Source organism: Crinia signifera, chromosome 7, assembly GCF_055691185.1.
Source record: "Crinia signifera chromosome 7, ASM5569118v1, whole genome shotgun sequence".
Taxonomy (NCBI): domain Eukaryota; kingdom Metazoa; phylum Chordata; class Amphibia; order Anura; family Myobatrachidae; genus Crinia; species Crinia signifera.
The window spans coordinates 168,495,266-168,518,134 of NC_139223.1; the positions used below are offsets into that span (position 1 = coordinate 168,495,266).

Here is a 22,869-nt window from a genome sequence, read left to right on the forward strand (position 1 = left end):
TTTCCTGGTAACTCTGGGTAAGACCAATAAATCAACACCTGGTACTAGACTGAAGGACAGGAAAGAAGACATCGGGAGGGGTGGTCCTATCTACCTGCCAGGTGAGTATTCTCTACCTGCCCTGAGTCCAAAAAAGGGGAGAGAACACACGGATACATGCTGCCAGCAAGGAGTAAACCAGTCATTTTGTTTAATTATAGTTGGCACAGTTCTCCTGTATCACACATCTATTATCATCATTTATGTCTGTACGAACTCTAACAGCCAAATAATAACATAATGTAATCCACTCATACTATTGGATGCATGCAATGAAAGACAGGAGAACAATCAATAATTAATTGTAGTTTATTGTGGATTTGGCACGAGGAATGTAAATGAGTTCTCGTTATCCGTAGGTTCCGTGAACGAGGGAACAAAAAAAAAAAGGCCAAAATATTATATGACATACAGAAATATTAAAATGAAAAAGGCATATTGAATAGTGTTCTAGCAACGTGCGTGATAAACAGGATTAAAGTGCCTTATGGTATCAGTCCAAGCACTGCTGCCTGGTGGCGCTGGGGTGGCACAGGGGCTCCGTACCTTGTTAATGTGCGGATATGTACATACACCCCAAGACATGCTTTCAAGCAGTTATAAGTGCATGTTACATCATGGAAATCCCGAAAAATGTACTTTCTATATTGTGATGGTTTTTACAGCGGGCTCGTCGTCTACACATAGCGGAGGCAGCCCTGTGATGGCCTCAAAGTTAGGTCAGGCTAAGGCATGAGGGTAGAAGGGACTGCTGGTTAAGGGGCTTCTTCCACGGCGTATAGGTGACACCAATTTGGTTCACTTACTGGTGTTTTGCTTTTTTTTTTTTTGTAGATAAATTGTGAATTAACTGAAGCCGACGGTTAGAAAACAGAGAGAGTAGAAAAATGAAGACTGCTTACTGGCCGAAACTTGCCTTGCCATTCCACAGACTCATGGGAACGGCTGCAGGCCGGGAAGGGGGGCTCCTAGATACATGTGTTCCAGAGAAAAGGGTCACATTCCATTCCAAACCGGAGAAATATTCTGGTTTAAGACATCCGGAGCCCAGTCTAGAAATTGGCACTAAGGACTTGTTGGCCACAGAAAGAATCTGGATGATGAGCATGGTCACCCGCAGACACTTGGCATGACGGTAAAACTGCTCCCTTCCTTGGGTGTGGTGGCTTTGATGCCTCCGAGTTGGACATTCCACTTATAAAACGGACAGAAAAACCCAAATGAGTACATTGGAAGTTCTGCAGAACAGAGGATTTTGTGGCCCAGCTGCTTTGACACGATAACCCCACTGTATGTAATTCACCACGTGTGGCTTGGTGTAGGTGGATTTCCTGGTACAGAACCGGTGGTCCTGAAGAGTCACATCTTACTGAAGCATTCCTTCGCATTAGTCCAGACCTGGATGCCCTGCACACAGAAGAGAACCGTATACCCAAAGTGCATTAATGGACAATGAAATCCCAAGTATACATCTTAAAATTATGAACCAAAATAGAGTCCAAACTCCGGGTGAAAACGCAGAATATAAAACCTCACCTTCTTGCACATGCTAATCTGCATCACGGCATAATTTATAAGCGCCTCCTTCAGATCCTGGTTCTTCTGCTCCTTAAAACGTTCTATTTCCAGCCAAGCGTTCTTCACAAAGTCCCTGAAAGGAAATTATGGCCACATGAGGATCAGTAGGCGGGACACCAGCCACTGGTGCCCAATGTCACAGGGACACGTTACAGAATGACAATTGGCTAGGAAATACCTCATCGGATGTAATAGTATGGGGGTCTAAGTCTCAATCACTTATAACACGGGAGGCGCTATGTAATAAATTACAATTGCTTGTCTATGTTAACTTGCAAAATGTTGGTTAATGTCAACTGTGATGAGTTCTATAGATAGCCCGTCCAAGGTTACCACAGACCTCATCGTCCTCTTCCAAGGCGCAGACACAGTGCAAAAATGACCACAGACGATCCTGAAGCACAATTGTGACCACAGAACCCATGTACCTGCTCTCCACATTCCGCAGCTTGAGCTGTTCCTCTCCCTCTTCTATCTGTTCTTCCAGGAGCTTTATCTTGGCCTCTCTTTGTTCTGGTGTCTCCTGACCAAACAGTTTGCTGGTCATTCCCTTTATCGAGAAGGTCCTCACAGTCTGGCAAACGGACACAGTAAGATTACAGCACAAACAGCAATAACTGGGGAAACAATACAGTATACAATGTTGCGCTATAATATAGTCACAATATAGGACTTTAGGATGGCATATAAAACATTAATATATAGGTTTCTTCTATACAAGAGTGGGGAAACTAATCTACCAGATACAAGCACGGGATAGATCCAGTCACGTCTATGCTCTGACATATACCTATATATAGGAATCATTGTCCTCCCTACACTGCATGTGCAACATTTGGAAAGTGAAAACAGCCAAACATTAGTGATACAAAAATTGCAGCAGAATATTCCTGCAACAATGCAAAGATGTTTCCAAAGGATGAACAGAAATAAAAGAACACGGTATCCATTGTATCTCCAGCATCCATACCTACCCCTGTGGTCAGCTCCTCACTCTGCTGCTTCTTAGAGGTGAGGTCCAGGGCAGAGAGCTCCAGGTCATACTGCATGAGTTCATGTTTCCTACACACAGACCTGAAATCACAATCACAAGAGATGCTTCATTACGGAAACCGAAATTCTGTACACAGAATAAAAAAAAAAAAAAAATTAAAAATCAAAACATTTTTTAACTCCTGAACATTAAATCCTGTTCCCTGAGACAGTATTGCAGGTCCCTCTCTCTCAGAAGGTAGTAGGATAATAACGGATGGCGGGTCCCTCTCTCCCAGAAGGTAGGAGGACAAGAACGGATGGCGGTCCCTCTCTCCAAGAAGGTAGGAGGACAAGAACGGATGGCGGTCCCTCTCTCCAAGAAGGTAGGAGGACAAGAACGGATGGCTGTCCCTCTCTCCCAGAAGGTAGGAGGACAAGAACGGATGGCGGGTCCCTCTCTCCCAGAAGGTAGGAGGACAATAACGGATGGCGGGTCCCTCTCTCCCAGAAGGTAGGAGGACAATAACGGATGGCGGTCCCTCTCTCCAAGAAGGTAGGAGGACAAGAACGGATGGCGGGTCCCTCTCTCCAAGAAGGTAGGAGGACAAGAACGGATGGCGGGTCCCTCTCTCCCAAAAGGTAGGACAAGACCGGATGGCGGGTCCCTCTCTCCCAAAAGGTAGGACAAGACCGGATGGCGGGTCCCTCTCTCCCAGAAGGTAGGACAAGAAGGGATGGCGGGTCCCTCTCTACCAGAAGGTAGGACAAGACCGGATGGCGGGTCCCTCTCTACCAGAAGGTAGGACAAGAAGGGATGGCGAGTCCTTCTCTCCCAGAAGGTAGGAGGACAAGAACGGATGGCGGGTCCCTCTCTCCAAGAAGGTAGGAGGACAAGAACGGATGGCGGTCCCTCTCTCCCAGAATGTAGGAGGACAAGAACGGATGGCGGTCCCGCTCTCCAAGAAGGTAGGAGGACAAGAACGGATGGCGGTCCCTCTCTCCAAGAAGGTAGGAGGACAAGAACGGATGGCGGGTCCCTCTCTCCAAGAAGGTAGGAGGACAAGAACGGATGGCGGGTCCCTCTCTCCCAGAAGGTAGGAGGACAATAACGGATGGCGGGTCCCTCTCTCCCAGAAGGTAGGAGGACAATAACGGATGGCGGGTCCCTCTCTCCCAAAAGGTAGGACAAGACCGGATGGCGGGTCCCTCTCTCCCAGAAGGTAGGACAAGAAGGGATGGCGGGTCCCTCTCTACCAGAAGGTAGGACAAGACCGGATGGCGGATCCCTCTCTCCCAGAAGGTAGGACAAGAAGGGATGGCAGGTCCCTCTCTACCAGAAGGTAGGACAAGAACGGATGGCGAGTCCTTCTCTCCCAGAAGGTAGGAGGACAATACCGGGTGGTGGGTCCCTCTCTCCTAGAAGGTAGGAGGACAAAAACGGATGGCGGGTCCCTCTCTCCTAGAAGGTAGGAGGACAAGAACGGATGGCGGGTGCCTCTCTCCCAAAAGGTAGGACAAGAATAGAGGGTGGTTTGCATTCTCCTAGAAGGTAGAATGACAAAAACAGATGGCGGGTCCCTGTCTAATAGAAGGTAGTAGGACAATAATAGATGGCGGGTCTCTCTCTCCTAAAAGGTAGTAGGAAGACAACAGATGATGCACCCTTCTCTCCTAGATGGAAGTAGGAGGACAATTGATGGTGGTTCAATCATTACTAGAAGGAAGAACAAAGAATGGTGGGGATCCTTCTTTTCTAGAATTTTGTAGAAAGAGGACAACAGATGGTGGGTCCCTCTCTCCTAGATAGAAGTATAAGGACAACAGATGGTGGGTCCCTCTCTCCGAGATGGAAGTAGAAGGACACACACGGGATGGTGGGTCTATCATTATAAGAAGGCAGTAGTACAAAAGTAGGGTGGGTCCCTCCTAAAAGACAGTAGAAGGACCCTCCTAGATGGAAGTAGAAGTAAACGGGATGGTGGGTCTATCATTACAAGAAGGCAGTAGAACAAAAGTAGGGTGGATCCCTCACAAAGTACAGTAGAAGGAAGTAGAATAACAACAAATGGTAGGCATATCCATACTAGAAGCCAGTAAGAACAATAAATGTAGCAGATGGGACGGACAGAATCGGAATCCCAATTTTTTTATACAAAGAACGGCAGAATCTCCAGACTTGGGGATAGGTAGAGAAGAAAGGTGGATTTCTTGTCTGCTATGTGGTCCTAATCCATACAGCAACAAAAATGTCTCCAAATCAAACACTATTGAAGACGGACATGATGGTATTACTTTGCTAACCAGTCAGCGGGTTACAGGCAACATCAGTAACCCTGCAAATGATGACCGCTCCTGCTGGTGCTGTTTGGCAACTCCGTGATAGAAAGTTTGGCATACAGTGACCAAGATCATTGCAGAATGTGAGAAAGATACAAAGGGAAAAGATGAACGGGAACCACCTAGAAACATTTAAAGCATTAGTGCAACACGCCCATGTATACAGAGATTTGTCACAGCAAAGATATAAATCTGTTGGTCAGCCACAAAGCAAACAATCTCTGTGTATTTGGGTAAGAGTATACCCCTCTGTTAAATCCAGACAGTAAAGAAGTGTCGCTCCCGAGGTGTCCACACACAGAACGCCGGATTACAGGCATCATGACCCGTCAGCTGCAGGTTCTCCATCTGGAGGCGCCCAACGCCCATGGGGCAACTGAGACTGTCCAGGACCAATGGTGCGCTGAACAACTTCACATCCATTTGTAACAATGATAAATTACCATGAAGAAGAGTAAACCTGCTGGCACCCCAGTACACACAATGACTGATGTTCTACATGAGTCTGGGAGGTGTATTTCTTACCTTAGTGCCTCTGCATAGAACAGATATTCTTTCAGCTGGTCCGCATAGTGTTCCTCCTCTTCTAGGATATCGTCAATGGAAGCTGCGTACCTGCAGGAAACAACAGGCGTGATCACTTATCACCACCAGCCGGGACAACTGCTCATGCAGCTCTGTCTTTGCTATCAATACTCCTCTCCTGATATACGCTGTGCTGCTGGGGACCCTGCTCCTCACACTATATAACTCTCAGTCTGTGGCTTCCTGCTGCCCCCATTCCCCTCCTCACATCATGTCACTGCCCCTGTCACATACAGCCCTGTCCTCACTGACACATCACTCATCTCCTGATATACTCTGTGCTGCTAGGGACCCGGCTCCTCCCACTATATAACTCTCAGTCTGTGGCTTCCTGTTGCCCCCATTCCCCTCCTCACATCAGGTCACTGATCCTGTCATATGCAGCCCCTGTCCTCACTGACACATCACTCATCTCCTGATATACTCTGTGCTGCTGGGGGACCCTGCTCCTTCCACTATATAACTCTCAGTCTGTGGCTTCCTGTTGCCTCCATTCCCCTCCTCACAACATGTCACTGCCCCTGTCACATGAAGCTCTGTCCTCACTGACACATCACTCATCTCCGGATATACTCTGTGCTGCTGAGGACCCTGCTCTTCCCACTATATAACTCTCAGTCTGTGGCTCCCTGCTGCTTCCACTCACCACCTCACATTATATTGCATGCAGCTCTGTCCTCACTGACACAATGTTAAGGAAAAAAACCTGCTACGAGCAGTGGAGAGTTAGACTCTGGGTGAACATAAGAACTCAGCAGTCCTAACTCAGAGGAGGCAGAACCGATTCTACCATTGTCTCACACTTACACATCCATGTGGTGCCCAGCGCTCTGTAACCCGTCTCCCATCTCCTTCTCTATCGCACTCCATTCACTGGGGACAAATGGAACAGTAAGTTCACAAGCAGCAGAACCCCGTAGCCAGACATTACCATACAGTACTTGTATGCAGCAAGTTATCCAGACAGTACACAGGGAGAAAGCTGCAGGAGACTGACCTGAACACACGGCCATAATTTCCGTGCACCTTGTACACTCCGTACAGCCGGTCAGCGACCCTCTGAGATGAGAAACATCAGTAAAGCTCTGGAACATTTATCGGACTCCGGAATGTTATTGCAGGTGGGGGAGACAATCATGGCTTCCTAATGCCTTTGTAATCCAGATTACTCGACACTGTCGCTTTCTTCCCTAATTACCATGTAATCCTCAAAACTAATAATCATAAGAACTTTTCAGAATATCTCAGATTAGTCCTGGTGTTCTGGCTAATGTTGTGATTACCCAAAGCGCATCTACAAATGCATTTGGTAACATTTATCAGCTGTTCTAGCCCAGGTGGGAATACTCACCGCTCGGACCCGCAGGAGGTGAGAGATGACAGACTGCAGCTCATCGCTGTAATGTTTTAGCTCCGTGAATCTCCTGTGTGATGGGGAGAGAGGACGTAGGGTCAGGGTTTATTTAGCAGACTTCTTCATGTAGTCAAGATCTAGGCAGATCCCCTGGTCCACACAGATCGCTTATACACACATCGCACAAGGGCGATTTCCCTAGCCTGCACCGCTCAGCATGCAGGCTAGCGGAAACCGCCATGTATGTACGGAGCTTTACCTTCGTATACCGCTAATTAATCACACCCAGGCTCACAGTATGTCAGGCGATTAACAGCAGTAAGATAACATCTGACAGATACTCACTTGTCTGGGTTCCTAACACGAAATGTTGCATTTAGAGCCTTCAGCCTGGAATCTGTCTACATAAGAAAACGGGAAATGTGCAGTCAGGAACATAAGCTGCTGAAGACCAGCGGAGATGCTGCAAAACTGTGCAGAGGGGGCGAAATAACAGCACTGATTGGTCTAGAACAGGAGTGGCCAAACCGATCGTAGAGATCTACCAGCAGACCATGTTTTCCAGATCACCGAGCTGGTGCACAGCTGTAGTCATTACCAACTGTCACATTTCCCAGATCACCTAGCTGGTGCACAGGTGCAGTCATTACTAACTGCCAGATTTCCCGGACCACCTAGCTGGTGCACAGCTGTAGTCATTACTAACTGTCACATTCCCCAGATCACCTAGCTGGTGCACAGCTGTAGTCATTACTAACTGTCACATTCCCCAGATCACCTAGCTGGTGCACAGCTGTAGTCATTACTAACTGTCACATTCCCCAGATCCTCTAGCTGGTGCACAGGTGCAGTCATTACTAACTGTCACATTTCCCAGATCCCCTAGCTGGTGCACATGTGCAGTCATTACTAACTGTTGCATTCCCCAGATCACCAAGCTGGTGCACAGGTGCAGTCATTACTGTCACATTCCCCAGATCACCTAGTAATGACTGCACCTGTGCACCAGCTAACTGCCATATTTCCTGGACCACCTAGCTGGTGCAGTCAGTACTTTCACATTTCCCAGATCACCTAGCTAGTGCACAGGTGCAATAATTACTAACTGTCACATTTCCCAGACCACCTAGCTCCTTGATGGCTAACCTTGACACTCCAGCTGTTGTTGAAGTACACATCCCAGCATGCTCTGCATCAGATTTAGCTTGGCCAAATAGCAAAACTGAAGCAGAGCATGCTGGGATGTGTAGTTCAACAGCAGCTGGAGTGTCAAGGTTAGCCATCAAGGACCTAGCTGGTGCACAGCTGTAGTCATTACTAACTATCACATTCCCCAGACCCCCTAGCTGGTGCACAGGTGTAGTCATTACTAACTGTCACATATCCCAGATCCCCTAGCTGGAGCGCAGGTGCAGTCATTACTAACGGTCACATTTTCAAACCGGCTGCATCATTCCTACCATAGACCCACAGGTGGCCTGATACGCATACTTTGTTGGTAGATCTTGAGGACAGGTTTGGAAAGCCCTGCACTGGAATGAAGGTTTTCACTTACATAATACTAATACAATTAGAAGCGTATGGACGGGTATGGACCATAGTGTCTAGGTTTTCACCAAATGGTCGACACAGAAAGGTTGACAGGTGTTTTCCACATTTATTGTGTGTATGTCAATGTCGACACTGAAGAACAAGGACCCCCAATTAGTGTACTGCTTCACTCATCATGCTTCGGGCAAACACACTTTACCGTTCCCAAGCGTAGTCTACATGGATGTAAGATATACTTCTTTTTTTTTTTTTTTTATATATATATAAAAGATTGTGAAAAACCCATGTCGACTTTTTCACATTGATCTATTGACCTATCATCCGGATCCCGTATGGGTACACTGGCCCATGCAGAGGGCATCATGGCTGGGAATAAAAGAGGAAGGAGTTTGAGTTTCCGTAGAGGGACAAGAAGGGAAGGGGGGGGGGGGGATCTCCGCCATCACTGAGGTGCTGTCACGAAGGTGACTGAATAGGAATGAAGATTATACTATGGGCGACGGAAGGACCTTCGGGTAACAGCCAGGCTGTCAGAGTGTTTGCTATACATACCTTTCCTTGCAGTCCCGTCTCATTCATAGCCTCCTTCCAGCCATTCTCCTGGGAACAGCAGAGAACAGTACAAGTGCGTTAGTGAGAATACAGAAGCAGCAGCCCGATGGGCAGGGGATAGAATATAAACAGCGGCCGTAATGGAACACATCCGTGTGTATACTGACATACACAGAAGGAACTGGATAGTGGGCCTCATTCAGACCTGATCTCTGGGCTGCGATTTCACAAGGCGGACTATGATCGCAGCATGCATGCTCGCGGCCGTAGAGGTTATCTAAAAATCTATGGTCTTTTCTGATCGCAAGTTGATTGACAGGTAGACACCATTTGTGCGTGTCGGCCGGACATTTTCTGGCTGTGTCAGGAAGAACGCAGGCGCGCCCAGGTGATTTCAGGGAGGGTCTGTGACGTCAGCTCCGGCCCTGATCAGCCTGTTTCGATCACACAGCTGGAGTAGGTTCGGGGTTAAGCACAGACTGAGAAAATTATTTGGCAAGTGATGCGAATGGATTTGTAGCTATACGACGGTCGCAGACTTGCACGGGGTGAGTTTTCACCCCTCTAAGTCGCAGCTACTTGATCGCAGGGCTCTGCTAAAACGCCCAGCAGAAATCGGGTCTGAATCATGTTCCGTGTCTGTTCATTCTATTTGCAACCAATTCTGTACAGATAGAGGGGAATTTGTCTACACAAAGGCCCTGATTCTGGATGACTCACAAAGCAGCTGTATTTCACTGCTTTGCGAGCCAACTAACGCCGCCCGCACGAATGCCCGCCCCCCGCCGAATGTCCCCTCAGGCCTGTGAATGGATGTTTTGCATATACATCCAGTCGTAGCCTTCCGTGCGGGCTCAAAGTCACTCCCTGGTGACTTAGATTATCGGCGCCCTGCTCCGACAACATGGCGGGCAGCTGACATCCGGTTAGGTCAGCTGCCCGCCCCCGGAAGGCAGAAAGCCACCCCCATTGGCATGGGGACACCCAGTGTTTTTCTGGGTGCACGCAGCATTTTTTTGTGGGTACGCCCAGGAAACGCTGGGTGTTTCTTCCCCGTTGCGAATTTGCATGGGGGCGAACCGATTAGAATGAGGGCCTAAGCCTTGGTATGTGCAATAAGTACTGCAAGGATCCGTATTGGTCATATGAGTGAACATTAACCTATACACAGCGTTTGTTTGTTTGTTTTTACTACAATACATATGTGATAAAATTTCATAGAATAAGGTTTAAAAATTTCCTACACACCGCACCTGCAGGAGAGGAAACACCCATAGAGCCAATAAACTACAAATGACATCACTCAAGTTACCTGGAGACGGGTCATGTGACTGGAAACCTTCATAGCTGACGATCGGATATAAGAGGGCAGGAGAGGGCACCATAGGTAGATGAACTACACACATACCTGGGTTAGAAAGGAGGTAAATATCTTATCGTGACAGAGAACGGGGTGAGACGCGACACGCAGAAGAAAGTTCTCCAGGCCGATTCTTCGTCGCTCCACAAAGTCAGGATCCATGTTATCGGCGGACAGTTTGTGCCACACAAATTCAGCCTGTGCGGAGGAAACAAAGGCGGAGGTCTCAGCGTGGCAGATAGTAGCATTTTACAGAGGGAGAACACAGCAATCAGGAGTGAATGCAGAATAACATTTCATAATATTGTCACGTTGTATACGGGGAATGTACAAAGGATTGTTGTTACTACTGAAGTCTCATGGGGTGGTTACATGGAATCAAAACAGGATGCATTTCACGGTAAGATATAGTGCAAAATCTAGCACACTATCTAGCTCAGGGCTGGGTAATTGCGGCCCTCCAGATGTTGATGAACTACACATCCCAGGATGCTTTGCATTAGTTTTGCTATGTGGCCATGCTGAAACTGATGCAAGGCATGCTGGAAAGTGTATTTCATCAACATCTGGAGGGCCACAATTGCCCAGCCCTGATCTAGCTAGTTTCGAATAGCATGCTAGATAGTGCACTATATCTTACCGTGTGTACGCACTATCCGACGTACGACGCGCGCTCCCGCCGGTCTTCTGGCAGGGAGCTGCTCGGGTGAGCATGCAACCCAATCTGGCTAGAAAGCATAAGATAGTATAGTGTAGTACAGCTGTGATGTCATATCGTATATTATATCTTATGCACATTGTACGTTATTTTAAGCACAAATCTTATGCTTTTGACCACTGGGACTTTCCTGGGAAATCGTATACAATATCATACGGAACATAAATCGTACCGTGGGTACGCACCTTTACACTACACCCAAAGCCTGAGATTTACATATAGTCGCAAATTACTATTAACCTGTCCTCGTTATTGCAATTTAATAGGGAAGCAGACTAGTATCTCACAGGGGTCATCATCAAAGGTATGACCCACTCAGAAGTCCTGTATGTCTTCCACAAGGCAGCAGAAACTTACTAATCCTCAAAATATCACTTTGGGGACGGCTGACATTTATTAAAGAAATGTGGATATTCCATTAAAAAATATATTTTAATAATTAAACAACATATGTGCATTAATACCCTCTTTTCCGGCAATGGTGGGACAACCACAAAGGAATAAGTAACTGACAGGTAATTTCGTAGCAACTCAAACTCGCTGTATCTCCTCCAAAGACAGTCCAGAGAGTTCTGCCCGGCAGATGCCGACTCCAACATCCTGAAACAAACATATCATCCAGCTTAGCACAGGCAGCAGAGATGACAGCACTTTAGGTTTAAAAAAAGAGGAAACTTATTCAGGTTAATTAAGATAAAATAAACCGCTTACTGCTGGTAACTCCCTGGTGATTGTGGGGTGCACTGCGACAGTACCTCCCCCGGTGATTGTGGGGTACACTGCACCAGTACCACTCCCCTGGTGCCCACCTGGCATAGAATGACCAAGGTGATTGTGTGCGGGGGTAATATTGTACGCACCTGGTCTCTATCAGATATGCTGTGTAGGTTTCCTGCATATTCACGGCATTTTTCCCACTTCGTTTCTCTGCTTCGGAGACGCTGATTTCCAGTTTCTTCAATAAACATTCCTCCTCCTCTTCCTCGGACACCTTCACAAAAACATAACAGGTAAAATATAATGAGGGGAAAGAGATATTGTTCATGGGGAAAATAATTATAGAGACATCTGTGGTAGACAGTGAGCGCATCACCAGTACTGATGGATATATAATACAGACAGGAACATGTTATGGGATGGACCAAATCATGCCAAGGTGCTGAATAGGCCTGCATTGGGGACTGGGGAGAAAGGGTGACAGGCCAGCCGCGGAGACAGGTGAGGACAGGGTGACGGGCCGGGTGCCAGCAGAGGACGGGCCAGCGCCGGGGACAGCGGAGGACGGGCCAGCGCCGGGGACAGCGGAGGACGGGCCAGCCCCGGGGACAGCGGAGGACGGGCCAGCCCCGGGGACAGCGGAGGACGGGCCAGCCCCGGGGACAGCGGAGGACGGGCCAGCTCCGGGGACAGCGTAGGACGGGCCAGCGCCGGGGACAGCGGAGGACGGGCCAGCCGTGGAGACAGGTGAGGACGGGGTGACGGGCCAGCGCCAGGGAAAGGGGAGGACGGGCCAACGCCGGGGACAGGGGAGGACGGGCCAGCGCCGGGGACAGGGGAGGACGGGCCAGCGCCGGGGAGGACGGGCCAGCCCTGGGGACAGGGGAGGACGGGCCAGCCCCGGGGACAGGGGAGGAAAGGTGGGACAGGGGAAGAAAGGTGACGGGCCAGCACTGGTTACAAGGAGGAGGGATGACAGGGGTGATGGTCAGGTGTCGGCTTGTGAGCTACGTTGAGAGTTGTAGTGTTGCTCACTGTGTTGTTCTGCTATGCTAGTAACGCACCATTCTTGGTGTATGCCTCTGTACAGCGCTGGGGATGACATGTGGAGCCCGATACATAGCTTATTATTAATAATAACGATGATGGTCTGTATGGATGGGGTAAATGGTCTGCGGTAAGAACATACCGTCCCGGCCCCTTGTAGGCCGCATTCCGTACTCTCTTCTTCGGTGTCGGGGACTCCGGTGTCAAACAGCCCAGCGGGTTCCTCATCCCCGACCATCTCGCCCAGTCCAGTGTATCAGCCACTTCCGGTCGGCTGTATGATCCGCTCTGCTAGGTGTCAGGAGAGACTGCCAGACTTCCGGTTGATGCTGTGAGAGGACTGCGCATGCGCGGCTGGAGGTCTGCCAGTAACACTCAGTGCTCACAACAGCATAAATAGTACATTGTGATTATATGCTATCATGTATCATGGTGCTTCTATCTCTTATATACAGAGCATAGGTGCCGATTTAAGTTTTTGCTGGTGGGTGCTGAAGCCAAAAATATGGCTTCATGGGGAAGCGGTGTGGCCAAAAAATAATACCAATTTATATTACAGAGCACAGTTGTCTCCAATATTCAAATTACAGCAACAGAGTTCCACATACATCAGGGCTGGGCAACACCGGCCCTCCAGATGTTAATGAACTACACATCCCAGGATAAAAAGTGGGTGGGTTTGAGCAGCGCTAAGAGATAGTGAAAAAAGTTAATTTATATAAAAATGAGTGAGATTGGTAGATCTAGTACAAAAAATAATTTTATTCTAAAATGGAGAAAGCATGTAGCCGGAATTTATAAACTTATAAAAACAGAAATAAAATGTTCGTATCTCACCAACCAACCAAGGCAATCTGGTGGTCTGGGGGTTCCTGCAAGTCCACAGAGAGCTGAGATGGTGTCCCAAAATGGGGTTGAAGGGAGGGAGGACCAGAGGTGGTGTTAAGGAGCGGCCCAAGTTGGCTCGAATAACCGACTCCCTCCGCTAGATGGAATAAAGCGGGCTGGTAACCTCTACCTCAACCTTCAGTAGGTGTTGGTACCAAGTGGGGTCAGAATCTGGTAGGGGAGGTAGTTCGATGGTCTCAGAGTCTCCGACCAGCTGGGAGCTTGTGGTAATCTGTGCGGTCTCGCAAGCTGTGATGGTGTCCCCAATTAGGGCTGTGGGGAGGGAGGACAGGATGGAAAGTCCAGGAGTGGTCCCAGGTGGCTCGAGTAACCAACTCCCTCCGCTTTTGATGGAGTATAGCGGGTTGTTGTCCTCAACCTCTCCTTTTGTGGCAGGATGTTTAGTGTCCAAATCGGACTGGGATCTGGACGAAGGTTAGGCAAAGCTGCCTGGAGCAGCGAAACCGGTTAGGACTCTCTCACCAACCTTCACCACTACCAATTACCTATCCACTGAAGATTCTGGGACCATCTACCTGCCTAACCTTCGTCCAGATCCCAGTCCGATTTGGACACTAAACATCCTGCCACAAAAGGAGAGGTTGAGGACAACAACCCGCTATACTCCATCAAAAGCGGAGGGAGTTGGTTACTCGAGCCACCTGGGACCACTCCTGGACTTTCCATCCTGTCCTCCCTCCCCACAGCCCTAATTGGGGACACCATCACAGCTTGCGAGACCGCACAGATTACCACAAGCTCCCAGCTGGTCGGAGACTCTGAGACCATCGAACTACCTCCCCTACCAGATTCTGACCCCACTTGGTACCAACACCTACTGAAGGTTGAGGTAGAGGTTACCAGCCCGCTTTATTCCATCTACCGGAGGGAGTCGGTTATTCGAGCCAACTTGGGCCGCTCCTTAACACCACCTCTGGTCCTCCCTCCCTTCAACCCCATTTTGGGACACCATCTCAGCTCTCTGTGGACTTGCAGGAACCCCCAGACCACCAGATTGCCTTGGTTGGTTGGTGAGATACGAACATTTTATTTCTGTTTTTATAAGTTTATAAATTCCGGCTACATGCTTTCTCCATTTTAGAATAAAATTATTTATTGTACTAGATCTACCAATCTCACTCATTTTTATATAAATTAACTTTTTTCACTATCTCTTAGCGCTGCTCAAACCCACCCACTTTTTTTCTTGTCTACTAGTACAGGACTAACTATCCTGTCATAGAGCAGCAGCTGGGTAAAACAGCTCCTATCAGGCGCACCTGACCTACAGTCACCTGGTGTGGCTTGGGTCACCCCTTCTACCCATAACACATCCCAGGATGCTTTGCATTAGTTTTGCTATGTGGCCATTCTGAAACTGATGCAAGGCATGCTGGGATGTGTAGTTTATCAACATCTGGAGGGCCGTTGTTGCCCAGCCCTGACATACATCATACTTGCCGACTTTGGCATACTCCTTTCCGGGAGAAGCCCGGAGAGGAGTGAAAGGGGGCGGGTAGAGGCTTCGTTTTGGGGGCGGGGCACAGGTGATGTCACCAAGCCCCGCCCCCACGACGGGCTGAAGCCTCAATTTGCGGGTCCGTGGGTGGGGGAGGGGCTAAAAATGCCGCAAAATGCCGCAAATTGCGTCATTTAGCCCCGCCCCCTCCCCGCGGACCCGCGAAAGTCATAGTTTTTAGACCGCGGGAAGAGGGGGAGCCGGGGCTGTAGAGAAATGCGGGAGACTTGCCCCCCTTCCCGGGGGACCCGATTTGCGGGACCCTCCCGGCCATTCCGGGAGGGTAGGCAAGTATGCTATACATAAATGCCCCCACAGTGGACAGAATACACTTCTGCCATACTGTTTCCCAGGTGGCGGGTCCGGCAATGTGGATGCTGCAGCCGCAAATTAGCAAGTTAATATGGCGGCCCAGCAGTGGGATTCGGGCCCGTGGGTGCTCATCAATTTCCGTGGGTGCTCGGGCCCTTGCCTTGAGCACCCACAGAATCGGCACCTATGATACAGAGTCAGGTTAGGGATTAGGGGTCATTTTCCCCAAATGGAGTAAAAATGTAATTCCTGGGGGTAATGGACGGTCGCGTGGATCTATATGCGTGCCCAGCGGTGTCTCAGCAGCGCGGGTGCCAGACGGAATCCTGACAGTCATTTCAGCGACGTCGGGATCCCGACTGGTAAAATAAAGATGCACGGGTTTATTTATTTATTTATTTACAGGTTCTTATATAGCGCAGCAGATTCCGTTGCGCTTTACAATAGTAGACAGTGATAAAACAAACTGGGTAACAACATACAGACTTGGAGGTAGGAGGGCCCTGCTGCAAGCTTACAATCTATAGGATTCCTGACGGTCACCCGCTATTCTCCCATAGACCCCCATAGAGGGAGAATAGAATAGGTGTCCAGCGTAGCGAGCCACCAGGCCTGCAGCGTGCCGAGCGCAATGACCCCACAAGGGACTTTGTTGCGCTTGCCACGCTGTCTGAGTACGGCCAATCGGGATCCCAACATCTAACTAATGACTGTCGGGATCCCGACTGTCGGAACCCTGTACCACAAGGTAAGCCGGCATTTATGGATGTCCCCCGGCCCTTTTCTGGGAGTGTCAGTAAAAACACAGGCTTGTCCATGCGTTTGCAGAGAGGGCGCGTGATGTTAGCTCCGGCCTCGATTCTCGTGTTTCTATTGGTGAGTAAGTCCTGGGCTACACACAGACTGCGCACACTGGGAAAATCATTTGATGTTGATTCAGTTGCGAATGGATTTGCAGCTGACCGGAGGACTGTGATGTTTTTGCAGACTTGTGTGACAGCCTACCCCAGTCACTATAGATGTTATATTAGTATTGTTATGTTGTGGATAGGGAATTTTATTAAAAGAAAACTGTATAGTAAAGTTGCTGTGCTGGGTGCAGAGACTGAGGCACTGTTAGAGGCCTCTCAGCATCATGCTGATAGACCGCGTGAGAACGTTGTAATTTACTGTGCAGGACTAATAAAGCTGCCTGGAGCGTGCTGTCAGGGAGAAACGACCGCTGCGCACGGGAGCAAGGAGTTAAAAGCACTGGCAGTAACGGCTGTAGGGCAGTCGTTGGGAAGGTTAGAGAAGTGAGCAGAGCTGCGTCTGAAGGACCGAGCGGGTATCCCGAGAGATAGTGACGGTACTTACCGATTGCCGGTGGTGATCCCGGGGGTCCAGCTCCCAGTATAAGCGAAGGTGGTCAGCGAGGTGATCCCCGTGCAGCGGAGGACCAGCCAGCCTTGGTGACGGGGTATCGAGTGAGAGATCCCCGCTGCGTCATCGAGGAGGCCGGATCTACGCCGCGTCACTGCCTATGAGAGAGAAGATAGAAGTGGTGAGTCTGCATACGTACCCGCCCATACTAGGTTTGCCAGCATCAGTTCCCCATATCCCTGTCACTCAAGGTGACTGCAGCAGGGGAAGGGCGAAACCCGACCAATCGGGTCAGGGGAGGCCTTAGGGGAGGCATTACCTCAGTATCGTGGTACACATAGATGCAACTACGCAGCAACAGTAACTAAGGAGGCCAAGGGCTAAACCCGATGGTAAAAGCATCAGGGGACGCCCTCTATTGCGCAGTGTAAAATATCCAGAGCTGCCAGAAATAGACCAGCGCTTGTAGGAGGCATAACCATAACCTAGTGAGCCAGTTAATTAAGGGTGAAACCCGGTACCATACCAGGGGAAGCCCAGGATTACTTATTTATCAGTAGCAAGCCGGCGAGTCAGTGTGGACCGTACTACAGGCATTGATATCCGTATAACCTTAACCCCGTGCCATCCCAGAACACCTTAACCACGAGTAACACCATAAAGATTTCCCCTTAAGGAACTGCTACACCCCGTGAGATTCAGAGACTATTTCGGGACAGATAGGACGTTGGGGATTTCAGGGAGGGGTCGTGACCCTTAGGGAACCGGGTCAGAACTACAGGTGTACACAGTAAGGTATTTTGTATCCATTGTCATTGTTACCTTTTAGCCTAATATGGCTGCCGTGTTCAGTGAAGATAGTTTTAGTTGTCATTGATGTAACGTCTAGAGTAATAATAAGATAAAACAGGAAAGTTAGTTATTCACCTAACCCCATTATTGCGCAATAATAGCACAGTAAGTTTACATAGACTGTGGTGGGGAAGTTACTTATTTATGCATGTTATGGTAGTGACGTAAATACAATTGTCAATTATAATAAGAAAACACTCAGGTAAGGTTGAGCTATTGTGGCCGCAGAGGAACAGAAGTGGCGAGAGGGAGCAGCGCACGTTCCGGCATAATAAAAATCCTGAGTGTGTTTGTTTGAAGAATTAATTTATTGTTGGCCTGCGTGCCACAGGTTGATGAATTGGGATCAACTGTGATCCAGTAAATCTGTTTAATAAATTTTAAAATATCTATTTGGTCTGACCGCTCTTATATTAAGAAGAACCACCACGCTGAGTTCGACGGAGCTATTGCCACCTAGTGTATTAAAGTACATTGTGACATTTGGCGTCATCCGAACAGGATTAAGACAAAACGTCAACAATGTCTTCAGAGGAACAAGACGAAGTGCTGGAGAACCCGGGGAGCGGAGTGTCCTCTAGTGTGCAGACGGAGGCCACGGAAACGGGCACGAACCCGCTAACGCTACCCTATTACTTTGGAGCACCATGGCTTCCCATGTACTCCGGAGAAGAAAAAGATGGAGATGGAAGTGTGTTTAAGGCATTCAGAAAGAGGATTCGATCCATGTTCAAGTTGTACAAACCAGGAAGTGAACAACAGATAGAAATATTGTTGGGACAATTAAAAGGGGCAGCTGCAAGAGAAGTAGCCTCGTGGCCTTCCAGACAAAAGCAGACGGCGGATCAAATTTTTCAAAAATTAGCTAGAATATTCGACACTAGTACCCTGCCGGAGCGAAAAAGTAGATTCTATAGTAGAAAACAGAAGGCCGGAGAGACGCTCCGGGATTTCGCACTCGGTTTACAAGAAGCCTTACGGGACATTGAGGGAGAGAGTTACGTTGAGGGAAGGGTGGAAGACGATGACACCTTAATTACTCAATTTATGGAGGGAGCTTATCATGAAGGTATCAAGATACAGTTAAAAATGCTAAGACTGCAGAACGGTCCCAAAACCTTCGAAGAGTTTAAAGAAGTAGCTATTAAAGTTCTCGGCAAGGTCAAAACCAAGGAAGTAACCTTCGCAGAATGTAGCGGTTATGCTGAGGAAAACAGTAGCGAATTGGAGGGAATGTTGCCAGGAGAAGAGATCCAATTAAGGCCAGCTATTGCCCAAGGGGTACAGACACCCGCTGCGGAGGTCAACTATACTTTAAAAGGACAAGTGGAAGATCTGGCCGTCAGTGTGAATCAAATTAAAAGAGATCTACAGAGACTGGCTCAACGAAATTCTTCTCCCCCTGGGGGAAATGGGCGAAGGATGCATGATAGTCAGGGAAGGAGTGACTGGCGGGATAGTTCGTCCGCACGAGGACGCCGCTCTACGGACCGATTCGACCCACAGGGACGTCCGATCTGCCGGAGATGTGGGCAGTGTGGGCATGTCGAGAGGTTCTGCAGGAGTGAGCCGGCGTTAAACCAACGACCCCCGAGGACGGAGACCGATCCTCGGGGGAACTAGGTGATCAAGGTCCGGCGCCAGAAGAATGGTCTCCACAATATATTGGGAACTGCCCCGTTATAACCATTACGATTGAAGGACAAGATGTACCTGCTTTACTCGACACTGGGTCGCCTGTTACCACCATCCAACAGGGACTGTTTGATCGTTACTGGATATCCAAAGGACCCCTTTTGGCTCCTCCGGCCTGGTTAAAATTGCTAGCCAGCAACGGGCAAGACATCACCTGTGTGGGCTATTGTGAGTTGGACCTGCAAGTAGGACAAGCAAAAATGCCCAAACAGGGTTGCTTAATTACTAAGGTCAATAATCCACTGGTGCCCGCCGTCATCGTGGGCATGAATGTCCTAAGAAATTGTCCTGCAGAGCTAACCTCGATACTGACACAAAAATCGTACAGCCAACCTCAGACTTTGAGCCAAATTATGCAGCACTCTATTTATGGACGGAGAAGCCCGGCAGGGAAGAGAGTGCTGGCTACTCAGGTACAAGGAACTGTTACGTGGTTTAACGTCCGTAAGAGGTATGGTTTCATCAACCGGAATGACACTAAAGTTGATGTCTTCGTGCATCAGACGGCTATAACAAGAAACAACCCCCGGAAGTTGCTGCGCAGTGTCGGAGACGGCGAGGTGGTGGAGTTTGATGTGGTCGAAGGAGAGAAGGGTACTGAAGCAGCCAATGTGACTGGCCCTGGCGGTCTACCGGTTAAAGGAAGCCGTTTTGCTCCCAACAGACGCTGGTTCCGCAGGTGGTCCTACCCGCCAAAAGTAGAGTACGCTGCAGAAGCTAGGGTAGAAGGAATCAGTATGTACCAAGCGAGAGAAGAGGAAAGAGTGGAAGAAGCATTCCCTCCACAGAGATCTGTTCAATGTGAAAGTCCACCGCCATTTCTCCACCGAAGACGTTTTGGCAAAAGAAACCGAGCCGCGAAACAGGAACTTAACACCATGCCCGAGGGAACCGAAGTTATAAAGCCTGATGGGGTGAACGAACATGGGCATCGGCTTGAACTGGCTGAGAAGGTAGTGAAAGAAGAGACGGAGACAGTTCACTCTCAATCAAGGCTAAGTTATGGTCACACTACGAATGTTGCATCAGACCGAGTTTGGAAGATGGATGGTCAATGGAGTAGCGAGTTAGCTCCCTTCCGGGAATCGGAATCAGGTGCGATTGTACATCTTCCGGCTACAGACACTAGGGTGTGTGAGATAAGAACGGATGTGAAGAACCATCAAGTTCTTAGCATGGGAGTTAGTACCTATATTAAGTGTATTAAGTTATTGATGTTTATAACTGATAAAAGTAAGATGGCTTTAAAATGCATGAGGACATGCTCCGCTTAAGAGGGGAAGAATGTGACAGCCTACCCCAGTCACTATAGATGTTATATTAGTATTGTTATGTTGTGGATAGGGAATTTTATTAAAAGAAAACTGTATAGTAAAGTTGCTGTGCTGGGTGCAGAGACTGAGGCACTGTTAGAGGCCTCTCAGCATCATGCTGATAGACCGCGTGAGAACGTTGTAATTTACTGTGCAGGACTAATAAAGCTGCCTGGAGCGTGCTGTCAGGGAGAAACGACCGCTGCGCACGGGAGCAAGGAGTTAAAAGCACTGGCAGTAACGGCTGTAGGGCAGTCGTTGGGAAGGTTAGAGAAGTGAGCAGAGCTGCGTCTGAAGGACCGAGCGGGTATCCCGAGAGATAGTGACGGTACTTACCGATTGCCGGTGGTGATCCCGGGGGTCCAGCTCCCAGTATAAGCGAAGGTGGTCAGCGAGGTGATCCCCGTGCAGCGGAGGACCAGCCAGCCTTGGTGACGGGGTATCGAGTGAGAGATCCCCGCTGCGTCATCGAGGAGGCCGGATCTACGCCGCGTCACTGCCTATGAGAGAGAAGATAGAAGTGGTGAGTCTGCATACGTACCCGCCCATACTAGGTTTGCCAGCATCAGTTCCCCATATCCCTGTCACTCAAGGTGACTGCAGCAGGGGAAGGGCAAAACCCGACCAATCGGGTCAGGGGAGGCCTTAGGGGAGGCATTACCTCAGTATCGTGGTACACATAGATGCAACTACGCAGCAACAGTAACTAAGGAGGCCAAGGGCTAAACCCGATGGTAAAAGCATCAGGGGACGCCCTCTATTGCGCAGTGTAAAATATCCAGAGCTGCCAGAAATAGACCAGCGCTTGTAGGAGGCATAACCATAACCTAGTGAGCCAGTTAATTAAGGGTGAAACCCGGTACCATACCAGGGGAAGCCCAGGATTACTTATTCATCAGTAGCAAGCCGGCGAGTCAGTGTGGACCGTACTACAGGCATTGATATCCGTATAACCTTAACCCCGTGCCATCCCAGAACACCTTAACCACGAGTAACACCATAAAGATTTCCCCTTAAGGAACTGCTACACCCCGTGAGATTCAGAGACTATTTCGGGACAGATAGGACGTTGGGGATTTCAGGGAGGGGTCGTGACCCTTAGGGAACCGGGTCAGAACTACAGGTGTACACAGTAAGGTATTTTGTATCCATTGTCATTGTTACCTTTTAGCCTAATATGGCTGCCGTGTTCAGTGAAGATAGTTTTAGTTGTCATTGATGTAACGTCTAGAGTAATAATAAGATAAAACAGGAAAGTTAGTTATTCACCTAACCCCATTATTGCGCAATAATAGCACAGTAAGTTTACATAGACTGTGGTGGGGAAGTTACTTATTTATGCATGTTATGGTAGTGACGTAAATACAATTGTCAATTATAATAAGAAAACACTCAGGTAAGGTTGAGCTATTGTGGCCGCAGAGGAACAGAAGTGGCGAGAGGGAGCAGCGCACGTTCCGGCATAATAAAAATCCTGAGTGTGTTTGTTTGAAGAATTAATTTATTGTTGGCCTGCGTGCCACAGGTTGATGAATTGGGATCAACTGTGATCCAGTAAATCTGTTTAATAAATTTTAAAATATCTATTTGGTCTGACCGCTCTTATATTAAGAAGAACCACCACGCTGAGTTCGACGGAGCTATTGCCACCTAGTGTATTAAAGTACATTGTGACACTTGTACAGTGGGGGATTTCATTCAGGCTGGTGAGTGGCTACCCGATGGGAGATTGCACGGAGCTGCTAAATTGCGCCTCAATGATCCGGACTGAATAACTCCCTTAGGGGCCCATTCAGGATTGCTGGTAGCGATTCGAATTCGCCTCCAGCATTTCTGCGCATGCGCAAACCCCGGTACCGAACGGCTTTGTGGGGAGGGAGGGCTGGGGGCGGAAATGGGGCTGGACCATGGGAACACCCAGCGTTTTATGGTGGGACAATGCCTGTACTGTCTTCAGTACTGACTTTCCGAAAGCAGAAATTATCATTCCATGGTCGGCGACCATCGCATGGCTTCTCCTGCCAGCGGCCCCATACGAGGGGATGTGTTACGAACAAGGGGGGGGCAGGCGTTGTCTCAGCGCTTCGTAAGCAGTGATTTTTGCTGCTTACCGAG

At 48.8% G+C, this 22,869-nt stretch overlaps 1 protein-coding gene and 1 long non-coding RNA gene across 2 annotated transcripts; both read right to left on the minus strand.

The window, feature by feature from the left end:
- Nucleotides 1-332: 332 nt before the first annotated feature.
- Nucleotides 333-13,132, minus strand: SNX4 (sorting nexin 4). Its single transcript, XM_083154283.1, has 14 exons — nt 12,956-13,132; nt 11,910-12,040; nt 11,514-11,649; nt 10,380-10,529; nt 8,972-9,019; nt 7,214-7,269; nt 6,866-6,938; nt 6,512-6,573; nt 6,322-6,387; nt 5,455-5,544; nt 2,592-2,691; nt 2,046-2,191; nt 1,576-1,690; nt 333-1,446 (listed from the first exon to the last, which is right to left on the minus strand). The coding sequence occupies exons 1-14, from the start codon at nt 13,049-13,051 to the stop codon at nt 1,399-1,401; spliced, it is 1,317 nt and encodes a 438-aa protein (XP_083010409.1). The 5' UTR covers nt 13,052-13,132; the 3' UTR covers nt 333-1,398.
- Nucleotides 13,133-16,622: 3,490 nt separating this feature from the next.
- LOC146019619 (uncharacterized) lies at nt 16,623-22,360 on the minus strand. Its single transcript, XR_014450621.1, has 4 exons — nt 21,919-22,360; nt 21,091-21,254; nt 17,717-17,779; nt 16,623-17,052 (listed from the first exon to the last, which is right to left on the minus strand). It is a non-coding gene; the product is annotated as an uncharacterized LOC146019619 (long non-coding RNA).
- Nucleotides 22,361-22,869: the final 509 nt, after the last annotated feature.